Raw genomic sequence first — 17,456 nt, 5'->3', positions numbered from 1 at the left:
CTCCTTCAAGACACTAGAGGACTCTTTTCCTGGGAAAAACTTAATGAGGGGAAGCTTAGTGGAAGGCAGTGAAGGCTGCTACCTTTGCAGCTCCTATCAAGACTACAGTTAAGCTGGGCATGTGGTGCACACCTGTAATCCCAGCAGTTTGGGAGGCAGAGGCAGAAGGATTATGGTTCAAAGCCAGCCTCAGCAAAAGTGAGGCACTAAGCAACTCAGTGACACCCTGTCTCTAAATAAAATACAAAATAGGGCTGGGGATGTGGCTCAGTAGGCTAGTGCCCCTGAGTTGAATCCCCAGCCCTCACCAAAAAAAAAAAAAAAAAAAAAAAAAAAGACTACAGTTGATAGTTGTGTGCCTTGTGACACATGCCTACAATCCCAGTGATGCAGGAGGCTGAGGCAGGAGGATCGAAAATTTCAGAACAGCCTTGGCAATTTAGTGAGGCCCTCAGATTCTGTCTCAAAATATTAAAAGGCTAAGGATGTGTGTCAGTTGTAAAACACTCCTGGGTTTCCATCCTTAGTGACCCCCTCTGGAAAAAAAAGCTACAGCTGATACTCATCAAATTTCTCCTCTATTTTAAATGACCTGTTTTTGTTTCTCATCTTTGGTTATCACCTCTGTTTGGTTGGAGGGCTGACCCAGATCTTCAAACATGAGGATCTAAGCTGATGGTTCTTCTCAGACCTGGCTGCTGAATTTACCCATTTATCACCTGAACTGGGTAAGGAAGTACTAAAGGAAGCTTCAGTCATCACCTGAGTGTAAACCCAGTCCATTCTGTTCCTACCATGTAGCAGTGGCCTTATTTCCCACTCATGATCAGGTCTATAACCCCACCAAGATAGTGACTTTCCTTGACTCATTCATTGGCACACAAGAGTTTAAAGTGCCATACTTTAAGCTTAACCACTGAGCCCTTTTTTATATTTTATTTAAAGATAGGGTCTCGCTGAGTTGCTTAGGACCTCACTAAGTTTCTGAGGCTGGCTTTGAACTTGTGATCCTCCTTCTTCAGCCTCCGGAGTCCCTAGAATTCAGTAGGACTCTTATGGTGCCCCCCGGTGGAAATATATACCCCAAAGAACCATAACATCTAAATCTGCAAAACATTGCAGTGATGGGAAGTGAGGTTTGATGCAAAGTGAACCTCTCCGACTTTCACTCCTTAGTTCTTGGACCCACATAGTCTATCTATTAAGGACACAGTAAAATTTTTGATTTAATATATACTCTGCATTCTGGAGGTTGGTGTTCCAAGTCAGGTGATGTGGTATGTGATGAAACCAGTGGGTCCCACAGTCATATGCCCAGGGCTGCATCTCCTTTTGTAATGTCATGATGCAATGTTCTATGAAAAATCCTGTTAGTGAATCACTCTGTAATCATTTAGGTAGTAATGCGCCAGAGACCCCCTAGGGCAGGAAAGGCAAACCTGTACCTGAAATACAGGTCTGTCCCTATGTACAAATCCCTTGAACCTCCAGGAGAGTAGGGATCTGTTATAGTCAACTTGCCACCTAGGGCTTTCAGAGATTATACCATATCAGTGGCTCAAGGTGACCTCTGTTGCTAGTATATTGGACATTTGGCAGCATCAATAGCTAGACGGTCAGTGGGAGACTCCATTCCTGCCATTTCCATGAGCTCATTGTGACCCATGTCAGAGACTGATGTCTGTCAAGTCATCTTATCTACCCAATAGCTTACTGCCTTTTCTGCAGTGGATATTTTCTGATAGGCATTAACATCCAATACAAAAGTCTTCACACGTTGTGACTTTACTCAGTGACGCATACACATGTCTTTAACCCAGACTTCTTTCTGTTCAAGGCTCCTGACCAACTGACACAAACGTTCACCACTGTCCATGAAACTGCATAGGTATCCCAACCTCCAGCTGCTCTTCTTTCCACATTAGGAGATGACCTGGAATAATTCCTGAAACTTGGCCACCGGGAGACTTCCTCCCTTGACTGTTTTTCAAAATCACTCCTAATGGGAACAGTAGCACAGCTGCCATCCCTTTTTGGCTTGTTTCTACATCCTAGTCCAATCCATGTGAACAAAGCCTGAGCTCAATCCTACTCTGATGGTTGGTCATAAGGAACCCCATGGGTGGCCATGGATGTAAGCTGAGAGGGAGGTGTTGGCACATCATGGGTGATGACACAGGTCTGGTCAGGGACTCCTGATCCACTGATACAATGGACCACTGTGATGTGACATTCTGGGAAATGTCCTGCCAGTCCGGGTCTTTTTAGTTCATGTTATGACAGGGTGGAAGTATTAGCAACCATTTGGAAGAGACTGTAAATGTACTCTGGGGCTGGTTCTAAGAGTAGGTCAACTCTTTCTGATCCTCTTTTTTGGAGATTTATGGGATAGAAAAGCATTTGCCAGATCAGTGACTGCCAACCACATTCCTGCAGCTGTACCACTGCTCTAGCTGGCACAGCTGCTACAGTAGAGCTCATATCTGCCTGGACTTGTGATAGCCTACTGTCACCCTCCAGGATGCACCTGGATTCTTCATGGCCCAGACTGATGAATTAAATGGAAACGCATTGGAGACCAGCATTCCTTTACTCTTTAGGTTTTTAAAGATGCTACTAACCTCTGACATTCCCCTAGGACTGTTTTTGATTTATTGGCATACAGGGAGAGAGACAGCTTCAGGAGTTTCTTGTTGGTCTTCTCCTATTACACAGGTCAAGCAACCAGTGTGGGGGCTGGGGTTGTGGCTCAGTGGTAGAGGGCTCGCCTAGCATGAGTGAGGCACTGGGTTCAATTCCTAGCACCGAAAATAAATAAATAAATAAATTCTATTGACAGAAAAAAAAGAAAAAAGAAAGAAAGAAACCAGCGTGGGGGTTGTGTTAACTACCAAGCATATCCATTTAATGATATGTTTAAGGATTGGAAAAATGATCCCTGTGAGCCAGACCTGGGTCAAGATTCCATTTGAGTACCTGACCATCATCCACCCCCATCAACAGGGAAGCCATGATTGAAAGTTTAAATCTAAGACTTTTAGAGAAACATCTGATCAAAAATAATTATTTCCCCAGTTTACAACAAGAGATCCCAGACAGCTTAACCCTTTGGTTATACTTCTGCTTTAATAGAATAACATTTGAAAATGAAGATATCCAGTGGTAAAAGGTAAAGCAGGATGCGATACTGAGAAGCACAACTGTGCTTTAACTGGGGTCCTAAGTTTTTAATCATAACAATCACACTTCAGCTGAACAATGTCCTCTAGCTTTGCAACACACCCAACAGTAACAGTACAATACCACCCTTAACACTGTACTCCATGTCAAATATCAACTCTATAAATGTACTGTTTCATCTTTTTTTTCCCATAATAAAAGGGATAGATCTATAATTCATAATCAGAGTCAGGTGCCCTGAAGATTGAGGTATGAAATATTGCCTATCAATTTGCTTCACAGACTGAATTTTTTTAAAAACAGTATAATTATTTTTCTTTAAAGTAACTTCATGTAATGGGAGTCTAGTTCATTTCATAATGATGTTGGTTGAACAAGATAACCAAAAAAATGCAAGTATTAGGCTGGGATGTAGCTTAGTGGTAAAGTAGTTGCCTCTCATGTGTGATACCCAGTGCCAAAAAAGAAGATATTTTTCAGAAAAATAAGACCGATAACAGCATTAAAGCATAATCCTTTAAGAATTCATGAGAAATAAAGGTGATAAAGTTTAAGGTTCTTTATCAGATGTTTTAAAATTTCCATAAAACTCTTTGTCCCAAGACTGATCATTTAACCATGGTACACAAAATACACTGAATACATTGCCTGGCATCAAGGTGGGGAAACCCTCATTTTTATATAATGAAATCCTCTTCTAATCCTTCTTGACCCAAGTTGTGGTTGTCTGAGGGCTGATTGCTCTCGAAAGACCTGAAGTTGTAATAGAAAGCATCATTTTCAACAACTGGTTGGTATTCCTGTTCCACTTCATTTTGGAAACCATTTCCAGAGCCACTTCCAGATCCTGATCCAGATCCAGAACCAGACCCAGAGCCTGATCCAGAATAGTCCTCAGAAAGGGGGAAAACATCATTCAAGTTCTGGAATCTTTTCATTCTGAAATATGAAAGAAAAAAAAACAGAGTAAAGTTTGTTTCATAGGGAATATAATCATAATATTTATATGATAAAGAAATAAATGTAGCCACCCAGTAGCTCAAATTAAGAGTTTAGCTCTTTAAGTCTCTAAATTATTGAATGCTATAAAACAAAAAACCATGTCAAACAGGGTGTTTAATTACTGAGTTATATTCCCAGCCCTTTTTTATATTTTATTAGACACAGGGTCTCACTAAGTGGCTCAGGGTCTTGCTAAGTTATTGAGTGAGGATGGCCTTGAACTTCTGATTCTCCTGCCTCAGCCTCCTGAGCTTCTGGGATAACAGGCATGTGCCACCATGCCCATCCTTCACATTCAACTTATCACCCCCCAGTATATCCCCAAATTAATCTGCCTCCAACCTGCATTCATGAGCTGAAGGTGCTGAAGGGTGGGGGCTTATGCATCTGAATGTGCCCCTTAGAAGTCAAGTGAGCAACCAAAGATCAAAGCAATGGTGCCATCTCTCCTTAGGAGATCAGGGCATGGCATCAGAGACTAAAGTTGAGCATCACATCCTGCGGATCATTTTCACCATGAAAATAATAAACCCAGGTCACAATCAATTGGAGTTTTCATCATTCATGGATTTGATAAATATATCTGTTGAATAAGAACCATAGAAGAGATCCCTGTTCTGAGTGTCTGGGAAAGAACAGGAATAGATAGATGAGGTCCCTGATCAAGAAACTTTCTTTCTTTCTTTTTCTTTTCTTTTTTTTTTTTTTTTTTTGTACCGGGGATTGAACCCAAAGGCACTTAACCATGGAGCCACATCCCCAGTCCTTTTTTATATTTTATCTAGAGAAAGGGTCTCACTAAGTTGCTTGGGTCCTTAATAAATTGCTGAGGCTGCCTTTGAAGTTGCAATCCTCCTGATTTAGCCTCCCAAGTCACTGGGATTACAGGTGTGCACCTGACTCAAGAAACTTTTAACTTAGTGGAAAGACAACAAAAAGTGAATTAAAAATCAAGAAAACATTAAGTGGTGCAGAGAAATGAAATAGAGTAATGTCACAGAGGATGCCATGTGGCTACTTCAGCCTGGGGGATCAGATTTGGTAGTTATTGACATATAAATGGTGTTAAAAGCCAGGTAACAGTAGGAGGTCACCTAGCGAAAACATGTAGATTGAGAGGAGGACCCACAACAGCCGGGGCCACACCAGTATATAAAAAATTCAGCATAAGAGAAAACAGCCAGGGAAGGCAGGAGGAAACCATGATAAGGTAGGGTATGGAAGCAAAGAGAAGCAAGAATTTCAAAAGAAGATGCTGGGTGCGGCGGTGCACGTCTGTAATCCCAGCAGCTCAGGAGACTGAAGCGGGAGGATCATGAGTTCAAAGCCAGCCTCAGCAACTTAGTGAAACCTTGTCTCTAAATGAAAAATATATAAAAGGGCTGGGAATGTGGCTCAGGTGTTAAGTCCCACTGGGTTCAGCCTTTGGTACCAGAGAGAGAGCGAGAGAAAGAGAGAGAGAGAGAGAGAGAGAGAGAGAAGATGCCTAAACAGGAGACACTAAAGTATGCCTGAAGCCTGCTGGGAAGAAGATACTGGGTTCAGAGAGGTAACTGCAGAATTTAAGTTGTAGAGAAGATGGGTATGAATGGGGATAGGATACCAGACACAGAGAGGGTTGACCTTAGAAGTTGCAACAACCAAGGCCCAATCGGGAAACTTCTCTAAATATTTAATACAAAGGGCACTGCTTATGCATGTGTTCAAGGAGAAGTGAAGCCAAATAGAGGATGATGTGGTAATTCAGAGATTAGCAACAGCAAGAAAGTACTTTCCTAGTGAGTTAGAGGGATAGCGGAAGACTGATATTATCTGAGCCCAGAGACCAGGGGCATCCAGTGGGAAATGAAGCCACTATATGACAAACCCATGCCAGAGGTGCCTCTTGAGTTCTCTTCCTGCTGGCCTCCCCCATCTCTCTTTTGTGCCTCCCATTGGCCACAGTCAGCCACAAACCTGAATGCTTCAGGAAAGCAGACCACAGGGATCAGCCCTCCCCCACCCACACACAGAGCAGGACCAGGAAGGACAAGGGCTAGATCAGAAGGCAAGGGGCCTGCGTTAGGCACAGAAGCAGAGACCATTCATCCATAATGACAGGAGGAAAATCAGAGTGTTGGAATGAGAAGCAAAGTTACTGGCTTCAGAAAGGGAAGATCACAGAGGTTATAGGAGAGAAGAAATGATGTGAAGAGAGGTTTTGGAGCTCGGTGTTGTGGCTCACACCTGTAGTCCCAGCTACTGGAGAGGCCGAGGCAGGAGGATTGCAAATGGAAGGGCAGCCTCAGCAACTTAGGGAGACCCTGTCTCAAAATTTTTAAAAAGCAGGAGGCTAGAAGTAGCTCAACGGTAGAATGGTTGCCTGGCACATGTAAGGCCCTGGTTCCTTTCCCAGTTAAAGGGAAAGAAAAGAAGGAGGAGGAGGAGGAGGAGGAGGAGGAGGAGGAGGAGGAGGAGGAGGAGGAGGAGGAGAAGAAGAAGAGGAAGAAGAAGAGGAAGAAGAAGAGGAGGAGGAGGAGGAAGAGGAAGAAGAGGAAGAGGAAGAGGAAGAGGAAGAGGAAGAAGAAGAAGAAGAAGAAGAAGAAGAAGAAGAAGAAGAAGAAGAAGAAGAAGAAGAAGAAGAGTTGTTATTTTGGAGAATTTAAGTTATTCTTCTAATATTTTAGATTTAAATGAATTATTAGTGAAACCTATGACTTAAAGAAATGGAGGATGCTACAATATTAAGTTCAGACTTCATGCTATAAACTTAAAGTAAGAACACAGGGCAGGACTACAAAGTTTCATTCTGATCTAGGTTTGAGCCTGAAGATTTAAACTTTGATGATAATCATTTTTTTCATCCATCTTTGCTATAAACTATATAATTTTGATATTCACTAAAGTAAATGACTTATGTAATTCAACGTTTGGTTACTTATGAATTCCTATTGGCACTGTTTGCAAGTTTAAGCAGGATTCGTTGATCAAGAAGCGGTTTGGGTTTTGTTCTACATGGCATGCCATTTATTTTTTTCTTTCCCATTTTTTTAATCACCCCCAATTCCAGGACATTTCTAATCATCCTCCCCCACAAAACCATACCCAGTAGCAATCACTCCTTAGTCATCCCTTTCCCCAGCCCCTGGCAACCAGCAATCTACTTCCTGTCTCTAGGGATTTACCTATTCTGGACATTTCATGTAAATAGTATCATATAATATGTGGCTTTTTGTAACTGGCTTCTTTCTTTTGTTTAATGTTTTCAAGGCTCACCTATGTTGTAGCAGATATTGGTACTTCCCGGTTTGTTTATTTATTTATTTATGGTACTGGGGATTGAACCCAGGGGTGCTCAACGACTGACCACATCCCCAGCCTTTTTTTTTAATATTTTATTTAGAGACAGGGTCTTGCTGAATTGCTTAGGGCCTCACTAAGCTGTTGAGGCTGGCTTTGAACTTGTGACCCTCCTGCCTCAGCCTCCTGAGCCATAGGATTACAGGCATGTATCACTGCACCCAGCCATATATCAGTATTTCATTCTTTCATAGCTAAATAATATTCTATTTTACTGATGTAGCACATTGTTTATTTATTAGAATACCTGATGGACTCCAATTGAATTTTAATATAATATACTCTATGTACATAAATAAAACAATCTTTAGTCATTTTTAATATCTGTTGGTGAAAAGCACAATGCTTGTCTGTCACCCACAACAAAACCTTGCAAAAAGACAAAATACTTGCTCATCTCGTATACCACATATATGGTACAGTTCTACCAAGTACTGCACAGCAAAATCCAAACTGCACAGTAAAATCCAAACTTCCAAAGCAGAAGCTTAAAGCTTGGTGTGGAGGTCCTCCAACCTCCACTTCAAGATTTCACTAGACATTGTGAAACTATAACCTTTGTAAAATCAAAGTTCACTTACGGAAAAGGGTCAGTCCTTGCAGGGAGGATCCTGTTAGATTCGCCTGGAGGAAGGTTGAACAGGGGTCCCTTTTCATCGATGCAGTTTGCAGAATTACTGTCAGGACTGCAGCGTACCCACTGGTACCTGGCTCTCCGCATAGGATAACCTGCCCGAACAAGGAACCCGTGAGATATAAGTATCTCTTCCACAGCTTTTAATTGCTCTGCTGTTAATTAAATAGATTAAAACCCAGAAGTTTTTAAGTTAAATGGATTCTAAATTTGGTAGAAGGTGCAGCACAGACAGGTTTAATGTCCATTAACAAAATAGCAGCTCCCACTCTGCACTAGCCTTTTGTAAATGTTTTTTGTCCCCACAGCATTCCCATAAAGTAGCAAAGAGCTTAATATTGATGTCAGCTGCCTGCAAGCAAATCTCGGCTCTGCTACTGGCCAGTTATGAAACCTAAACTTCCTGGAACCCCTACTGTAAAATGCAGGTCTTAATAGTATCATAAGCTTGTCACAAAAAATAAATTGAAGCCAGGTGCAGTGGTGCATGCCTGTAATCCCAGCAGCTCAGGAAACTGAGGCAGGAGAATCGTGAGTTCAAAGCCAACTACAGCAAAAGCAAGATGCTAAGTAACTCAGTGAGACCCTGTCTCTAAATAAAATATAAAATAGGGCTAGGGATGTGGCTCAGTGGTTGAGTGCCCCTGGGTTCAATCCCTGGTACACCCCAAAATAAAAATTAAATCAAAACAATCATGAGAAAACTTTAACATAGTGCCTGGTACATAGTAAACAATGGATAACATTAATTATTATTATTATTATTTATGTATAGGGTTTACTGGAGATTGAATCCAGAGGTGCTCAACCACTGAGCCACATCCCCATCCTTTTTATTTTTTATTTTGAGACAGGGTCTCACTAAGTTGCTTAGGGCCTCACCAAGTACCCCAGGCTGGCCTTGACCTTGGTGATCCTCCTGCCTCAGCCTCCCAAGTTGCTAGGAATCCAGGTGTGTGCTATCATGCCTGGGACTATTATTATTTTTGTGCTATTATCTCCGCTTTTCACATTGGAAAATTGAGGCCACAAAGGAGCTTAGTAGAAGATCCAGGATTCCAACCTATACCCAATCCCAAAGTCAGCCTCTTTAGAGAGATGAGCTAAATCTGGTTCAGAAAGGTTAAGAAGTGCACTGAGAAGTATCCAAACCATTAGAGAGTGCTGGCGCTTATGTTTTAGGACCATATAGGATTCTTGGGAATGAAAAGTAAATCAAAACTCTTTGTCTTCAGAGATTTCACAAGAAGACTAGCCTATTCACAGAGGAACAGAGAGGTTGCAATAGTCAAATATCTCACTGCTTCTTTTGAATTTAATTTCTATAGAAAAGTCTACAAATCTGGTATTCTAAGGTGATATTATATATGGGACCCTTTATTAGTTCATGAAACACCTTCTTCATGACTCAGTTTAGCAAGGACAGAAGCTTGATGGTGAGAAATACCACGCCATCCTGCAAACAGTTCATCTCCCCGCCCCAGCGCACATTTTATTCAAACAAGTGCTTCGAGCACTAGTAATCACCTAGCAAGAAGAAGCATGGCTGCAATTCTTGCAAAGCAGAAAAGCCCAGCACAAAACAATATAAATGCTTGGAAAAATGACAAGGTGCTCACTAACCAAACAGCTAAACAGTAGTTGTTGCCAGGAGCTGAGGTGCCTATAATCCCGGAGGCTGAGGTAGGAGGATTGTAAATTCAAAGCCAGGAATTTAGCAAGATCCTCAGCACCTTAGGAAGACACTGTCTCAAAATAAAAATAAAAAGGGACTGTGGATGTGGCTTGGTGGTTGAGCACCCCTGGGTTCAATTTGAAGTACCAAAATAAATAAATAAGTAAGCAAATAAATAAATAAAAATGAGTGAAAAGATACTGTGGAAAATGGGAGAAATTACACAAAAATAACTGGTGGTAGACTCTTTGATGATTTTTTTCTTTTCTAACTTGCTGTAATAGATAACATTCCTCTAAAACATAAACATTTAAAAGACTGACTTGGAAAGAGAGTAAATATTCTACATTTAGTTAGCCAGTTTGCTTCCTCTCTCTTCTCTATTCGATCACAATCTTCCCCGTGGTTCCTAAGTAGAGCTTACAGAGTCTGGTGTGGGAACTAATTGTCCAAAACACTCTGGGGATAAGGCAGGCAAGATGACATCATGAAGTCTGCCCATTACTGGCCATATGACGGTGGCCAACTTAACCTCTCCACACCTCAACTTCCTCATCTGTAAAATGGGAACCATCATGGATGTAACAGTGAGATATGAATGTTAGGTTCTTAGAATGGCAACTAGCACCATGGCAGAGCTTTTCAAATGCTAGTTTCTCTGATGAAAATTACAACAACCTACCTCTGATAGTAGACAACTTGTAGAGAGACCAGAATTTGAATCTGAGTTACTATTCTACAACTTAGTACCTTTCAAATTCTCAAATTATCAGCTTTCAAACAGATATTGGGGAAAATTACACAAAAATATGAGAAATACCACAGCAAAGAGTTCCCAGTTAGCTGAGCATGGTGGTGCACACCTGTAATCCCAGCAACTTGGGAGGCTGAGGCAGAGGACCTCGGGTTCAAGGCCAGCCTCAGCAATTTAGCAAGATCATGTCTCAAAAATAAAAAGGACTGCAGATATCGCTCCCATGGTAAAGAGTCCCTGAGCTCAATCCTCAACACCAAAAATTAAAAATAAATAAATAAATAAATAAAAATACGAGTTTCTGTTTGTGAAATAAAATTATGTGAAGCATCTAACACAAGCTTTTGCACATAATAGATATTGAATATATTTTATCTCCTTTTCTGATTCTTTCCTGAGGCAGTAATAATTTGGCATCTAATTAGGGCTTAGGAAACTCCTAGTTGGTGAGACAAAAAAAAAAAAAAAAATCAAACATCTCCCCCAGCAGAGGGCGATGTCTTCACACCTATGGGGTCCAGACCTCACTATCCAATTGAAACATGAAGCCAGCTAACACAGATGTTTTAAAAACAGGTAAAATTAATTTTAATATAGTCTATTTAACGCATGTTTTAGGATATTATCACTTAACACATAATCAATATAAAAGTTGTTTTTTTGTTTTGTTTTGTTTTTTCAATACTGGGGGCTGAACCCAAGGACTTGAATATGCTAGGCAAGTGCTCGGTCACTAAGCTCCACCCCAGCCCCAGGATAACAGTTATTACCGGGGAATTTTACATTTTTATTTTTCAAACTAAGTCTTCAAAATAAAATATACTTCATATTCACAACATGTGTCAATTTGGACTTGTCATATTTCAAGAGTTTGAAATACATTGAATAGCAAGGTGAGAAAATATTTTCTTGGATAGGAAGTTAAACAGAAAAATTACATTTATTTAGTTTATTTATTTTTCTGGTGCTGGGGATCAGACTCCAGGCCTTATGCATGCTAGGCAAGCACTCCCCCCGTACCCCTAAATGAATGCTTTGAGGGGGTACCCCTGTGAAATATTGCATCTTTTCACTAGTAGAGCAGCTCTAACTTTGACAAATTGATAACATATATTTCTTTTTTATTTTTTTAATTTATTTTTTAGTTGTAGTTGGAAACAATACCTTTATTTCACTTATTTATTTTTATGTGTTGCTGAAGATCGAACCCAGGGTCTTGCACGTGCGAGTCAGCGCTCTACTGCTGAGCCACAACCCCAATCCCCCCCAACATATATTTCTAAAATACAAAATTAGCCCCCAAGTTCAGAACTTTGAGTTGCTTAACTCCTCCTCCCTGTTGCTGAGGATGGCTTTGAACTCTGGATCCTCCTGCCTCAGCCTCCAGAGCCGCTGGGATGACAGGCATGCATGACTGTGCCCAGATTAGAAGATGTTCTAAAAATCAACTATGGTGATGGTTGCACAGTTCTGTGAATACACTAAAAATAACTGAATTATAGACCTTACTTTTTTTTTTTTGCAGTGCTGGGGATTGAACATAGGGCTTCTATATGCTAGGCAAGTGCTCTACTGCTAAGACACATCCCTGGCTTAAACTATATACCCTAAAATGTGAATTGTATGGTATATGAACTCCTTCTTAGTAAAGCTGTTAAAAATCAGAGATAGGACTGGGGTTGTGGCTCAGTGGTAGCGCACTCGCCTAGCATGCATGAGGCACTGGGTTCGATTATCAGCACCACATAATAAATAAATAAATAAAGATATTGTGCCCACCTAAAACTAAAAAATAAACATTAAAAACAAAATCAGAGATAGAAGTCTCCCACTCCAAAAGTCTATTGAATTTGTTGAAGATATTTTAAAATAAAGAACAAGGGCTGGGGTTGTGGCTCAGCAGTAGAGTGCTCACTTAGCACGTGCAAGGCCCTGGGTTCGATCCTCAGCACCACATAAAAGTAAATAAATAAAACAAAGGCATTGTGTCCGACTACAATTAAAAAAATAAAGAGGGAGCAGTTATAGACACAAAATTCCTGACATAGTTATCCACAGGTGCTGGCAGGATGTAAAAAGTCAAGGTTCTAACTCCTGAAGTTGTGAGAGTACCTTGACTTTCTTTTACTTGAGATAAATTTCTTACGATTATCATAATCTTAAAAATAAAATGCTTTCCTAGTCAGAAACATCTTCATAGAAGGATCTGCTTCACAGAGGATCTGCTGGTTCATTGTGTAGTGGATTCCAGGGAAAGGTATGATTTTTATTAAGAATTCCTTCCAGCTGGACAAGGTGGTGCACACCTTGTCCTAGCAACTCAGGAGGCTGAGGAAGGAGGATTACAAGTTCGAGGCCAGCCTCAGCAACTTAGTGAGACCTGTCTCAAAAAATAAAAAGGGTTCAATCCCCTGTACCACCGGCAAAAAAAAAAACAGAAAAAATCCGTTCCCTCACTGTCCTCCACTTCCCCCACACCCACACACATACCCTCACTAGCTCTGCTTGATCAACATACTTTCTATGAGTAAATGTTATCAAGCAACTTTCTCCAGTAGTTCCTCCATATTTTTTTATATGATAGTAACACTTTTTCCCCTCACATAATCACAATTTACTAACTTCCTATTCTTAATGGAAACCTATTGCAAGTGTGTTACAGAAGCTTAAGCAGAAACTGTCATAAAGGGGGGGTATTTGCTTCACTCAAAATGGGTGCATTTAAGCAACTGTCATTATCTAAGTTGACGTTACTTCCTACTGGTCTACAATTCCACAAGATGGATAAACTTCCGACTCTTGCATGATTTGACAAGTTATAAAAAACTCCAAGTTTAGTTTCAATTTCTCCCTCAAGTCAGTAGTAAACACAGCAAGGGTGATAGTCAAAGAAAGGGTTTTGGTGTTTTTGATTGTTTTTTGTTTTTGTTTTAATACTAGGGATTGAACCCAGAGGCACTCAGCCACTGAGCCACATCCCCAGCACCCCCCTTCTCACACACACACACACACACACACACACACACACACACACGTATATAGATTAGTTGTAGATGGACACAATTCCTTTATTTTATTTATTTATTTTTATGTGGTACTGAGGATCAAACCCAGCGCCTTGCATGTGCTAGGTGAGCACTCTACCCTTGATACGACCCCAGCCCCTCCCCCAGCCCCTTTTTATTTAGAGACAGGGTCTCCCTAAGTTGCTTAAGACCTCACTAAGGGATTCCACCTCTTGGGTCCCCTTCTTCCTCCGGGAGAAGTCTTTTCTGCTGTCCTCTAATAAACTTCTAATTTCTACTCTGAAAAAAAAAAAAAAAAAAAAAAGACCTCACTAAATTGCTGAGGCTGGCTTTGAACTTTCAATTCTCCTGTCTCAGCCTCCCAACCTACCAGGATGACAGGCAGGCGCCATGATGCCCAGTGATACTTTTTTTGTTTTAAATTTTAAAAAAACCTCTAATCAACAGCAAGTTAATGCTAGACTTGACGTTGGAATGACTACTTCTGCCATTAGTCAGTTGCAATGGGCCTTGGGCAAAACCCACACATATTTTGCAAGAGGCTGATGTAAAGAGCAAATGAGATGATGAATTTTAGGTCCAGTTTTTCTTCTCTACCAATTGGTGCTAATTCCTCCTCCCAAGGAATGTGATGATCATTACCAGAGAATGGGTGTGAATGCCCTTTACAAACAGCTGCACATGTGGGTGGGATCAGTACTGTGCTCTAGGAGACAGTGCAGTGGGAACACACGGGCTAGCCCTGGTCCCTTGGTCACACCTGCTCACGAATGTTCCATTTTCTTTATTTACGGGCATCTTTGAAAAGAAAGGCTATAACACAACGCTAGGATTCAGACCTCATCAATAACTCCCTGGAGGCCTACATGAACTAGATTAGCCGTCTGTGCTCTCCATCCTCTGTCACCACGTCACGGCACTTTCATTTCTTTCCACTCAGTGGACAGTTTTACATTCATGTGTGTATTGGGTTTTTAAAAACAATTATGTGATAGCTGAAGTATATCCCTTGCAGAATTCATATGTTCAAGTCCTAACTTCATAACGTGACATAATTTGGAAAGAGGATCATTGCAGATGTGGTTCAGATGAAGTCATTAGGGTGACCCCAATCCAATATGACTGGTGTGCTTATCAAAATAGACCGTTAGAACACAGATGTGCGCGAGAGAGGCCACGTGAAGACCAAAGGGGAAGGCAGCATCTATAAGCCAAAGAGAAAGGCGTCAGAAGGAAACCAACCTAGCAATACCTTGATCTTGGATGCTAGACTCCAGAACTGTGAGGAAATTAATTTCTGTTGTGTAAGTCATGTGGTCTGTGTTACTTTGTTATGGTGGGCCAAGCAGAGGAATGCAGGAACCTAAGAGGGGTTGAAGGTGCTCAGCAAAAGCACACCAAAAGCCTTGCTAATCTGAAACCAGTAAATTCAGTAAACTTTTTTTTCTTTTCTTTTCTTTTTTTGTACCAGGGATTAAACTTAACCACTGAACCACATCCCCAGCCCTCTTTATATTTTTAAATTTTGAGACAGGCTCTCACTAAATTGCTTAGGGCCTCACTAAATTGCTGAGACAGGCCTTGAACTTGCAATCCTCCTGCCTCAGCCTCCCAAGCCGCTGGGATTACAGGCATGCGCAGGGCATGGTAAATTTTTTTTTTTTTTTTTTTAAGCTGGGGGAGGATGTTATCTCCTCTCTCTGGCATCAGGTGGGGTGTGGTGAAATGGAGTCCTGGCTCTGCCCTTGGCCTCTTATTGCATCACTAACACGCACAAGGCATCTCTTTTCCCCTCAAGTTCAATGTGAGCACGCGTCCTTGAGCCGAAGCCCAAGTTCCCCTCAGAAATAGCCTCATTTTTCAGTTCATTCATTTGTCTTCTTTTTGGTTTCCTTTTCTAACGAAGAGCGAAATCTACATAAATGTTAGTATTTTCAACAATTTCAAGATGGTTTCTTTCTTCTGCATACACATAAAAGGAAAGTTTTCGTTTTTTTTGTTCTGGTCTTACCCATTGAGTCAGTGCAAAATGTGACACTTTGGGGAAATTTTGAAGATAGAAAAACTTAGGTAGGGATCTACTCACCCAAGTTTGTGCCACAAATATGAACCTCACTGTGTTTAATCTTGTCAAAGCACACGGGTGTTAGGGAATCATTACATCAGGCTGTAGCTTTTCCCAAAAGGATCCAAGAAAAGCTCGTTCTCTACTTTTACACTTTAAAACTAAGAAGATGAATGAAACTGTTGCAGTAGCATTACTTGCTGGTTTTCCTCTAATGCAATAACTAGAAGATGATAACTTTATGAATTTCCAATATCTGAGGAATTTCTTTGAGATCATTGGTAAGATTTCATTTCCACAGGAAGTAAGAACATGACAGTTAGAAGTCACTTCGAAGAAACAAATCCAGGACAAGCATGTCACTGTGACTCAACATTTCCTTTACCATTTGGGGGAACCTAATGTTTTCCTACTATAAATTCTGTCATCTACTTATTAGGCTGGGACATTCTCCTTATTATGATTTTTTTTATTTACCAAAAGCAAAAGAAATTGCCTTTTTCTTATAAACTGAGCATTTTCGTTTTCTTAGTCATTAAAAGATTTGAAGTTGTTTCAGTCCGACTAAAGAGCCCCAAATGATAGATCAAACTAAGAAGATATTTCCAAATGTGATGTTTCTCTGAGCAATAGCTCAAATCCTAACATTCTTTGGGCTTTCTTTAAAACCTAAGGTTTACATTAACTATGTCTACCTATAATCGAATTTACAGTGACAAATTAGAAAAAGAAAAAAAATACACACTGTCAAATTTACCCTAATTAAAAAATAGTATCTCCCAATGTTAAAATGATGACACCACCACAGTGCATTCCAACTTGGGGTTTGTGTTGACATCCAGGAATAGGTAGAAATTCCAGAACATTCCAAGGTGCCATCTCTATGGATCAGGCATGTGAGTCCTTTTCCTTATTCCTTTCCTGAGCTTTAAAAATTAATAAACCAGGGCTGGGGATGTGGCTCAAGCGGTAGCGCGCTCGCCTGGCATGCGTGCGGCCCGGGTTCGATCCTCAGCACCACATACCAACAAAGATGTTGTGTCCGCCGAGAACTAAAAAATAAATATTAAAAATTCTCTCTCTCTCTCTCTCTCTCTCTCTCTCTCTTTTAAAAAAAAATTAATAAACCACACATTTTCATCCAAAAACAAACAGCACATTTCAATCGTTGTAAGAGTTTATATGGCTGCACCTGCCTCAGAGTTTAATTTTTCTTGGTGCCAGATTCAACTGAACTTACACAAAGGAGTTTGGTCACGTTCAAGTCTTTGCCTCCTTTCCCACAATATAATACCGTCAGTACCTTGTATTAAAATAGTCATTATCATTTGCATGGTCCCTGGGGCTTATGGAAAAGGTTACAGGGGAACAAGTGTCCTGGGTCTTACCTTGGACTGGAGATTCCAAAACCAGGATGAGGGCGAGAGCCAGGGCCAGGCTACTGCACTTGAGGACCTTCTGCATCATGACCAGCTTACTCCAACACGCCAGCCCACGATTAGGAAATGCAGCAGGGTGCTCTCTGTCCCTTTTAGAAAAGGTTCCAAAACCTCAAACCCTGCCCAGAACACACGTCACAGTTTCCTGAACAAATAGAAAGAGATCCACATCAAAACCCAGAAAGAAAGAAAAGGAAAGCAGCAAAAATAACTATTCATACCCATTATGAAACTGCACTGGGCTCTCCCCACGCCTGCATTCTCTAAAGTTTTGTTGTTTGCCATTTGCCTTTAAAAAAAATTTTTTTTTTCTTTTTCCATCAAAACAGCAGAATCAACATC

The 17,456-nt window shown here is 40.8% G+C and overlaps 1 protein-coding gene across 1 annotated transcript; it reads right to left on the bottom strand.

Moving 5' to 3' along the window:
- Positions 1-2,887: 2,887 nt before the first annotated feature.
- On the bottom strand, positions 2,888-17,238 carry SRGN (serglycin). Its single transcript, XM_081268142.1, has 3 exons — positions 17,064-17,238; positions 8,103-8,250; positions 2,888-4,119 (listed from the first exon to the last, which is right to left on the bottom strand). Exons 1-3 carry the CDS (start codon positions 17,140-17,142, stop codon positions 3,858-3,860), a joined length of 489 nt encoding a protein of 162 aa, XP_081124268.1. The 5' UTR covers positions 17,143-17,238; the 3' UTR covers positions 2,888-3,857.
- Between the last annotated feature and the right edge of the window lie 218 nt (positions 17,239-17,456).

Source organism: Spermophilus citellus (genome assembly GCF_964194105.1).
Source record: "Spermophilus citellus genome assembly, chromosome: 15".
Classification (NCBI taxonomy): Eukaryota; Metazoa; Chordata; class Mammalia; order Rodentia; family Sciuridae; genus Spermophilus; species Spermophilus citellus.
This window is presented reverse-complemented; position numbering and strand designations above follow the sequence as displayed.

What these genes read in the sequence shown, in the direction of transcription:
- SRGN (XM_081268142.1), bottom strand. Translation starts at nt 17,142, where the DNA reads ATGATGCAGAAGGTCCTCAAGTGCAGTAGCCTGGCCCTGGCTCTCGCC. An exon ending in TTTGGAATCTCCAGTCCAAG is followed by an intron (nt 8,251 to 17,063) that starts GTAAGACCCAGG and finishes TTGTTCGGGCAG; the next exon opens with GTTATCCTATGCGGAGAGCC. An exon ending in GCAAGGACTGACCCTTTTCC is followed by an intron (nt 4,120 to 8,102) that starts GTAAGTGAACTT and finishes TTCATATTTCAG; the next exon opens with AATGAAAAGATTCCAGAACT.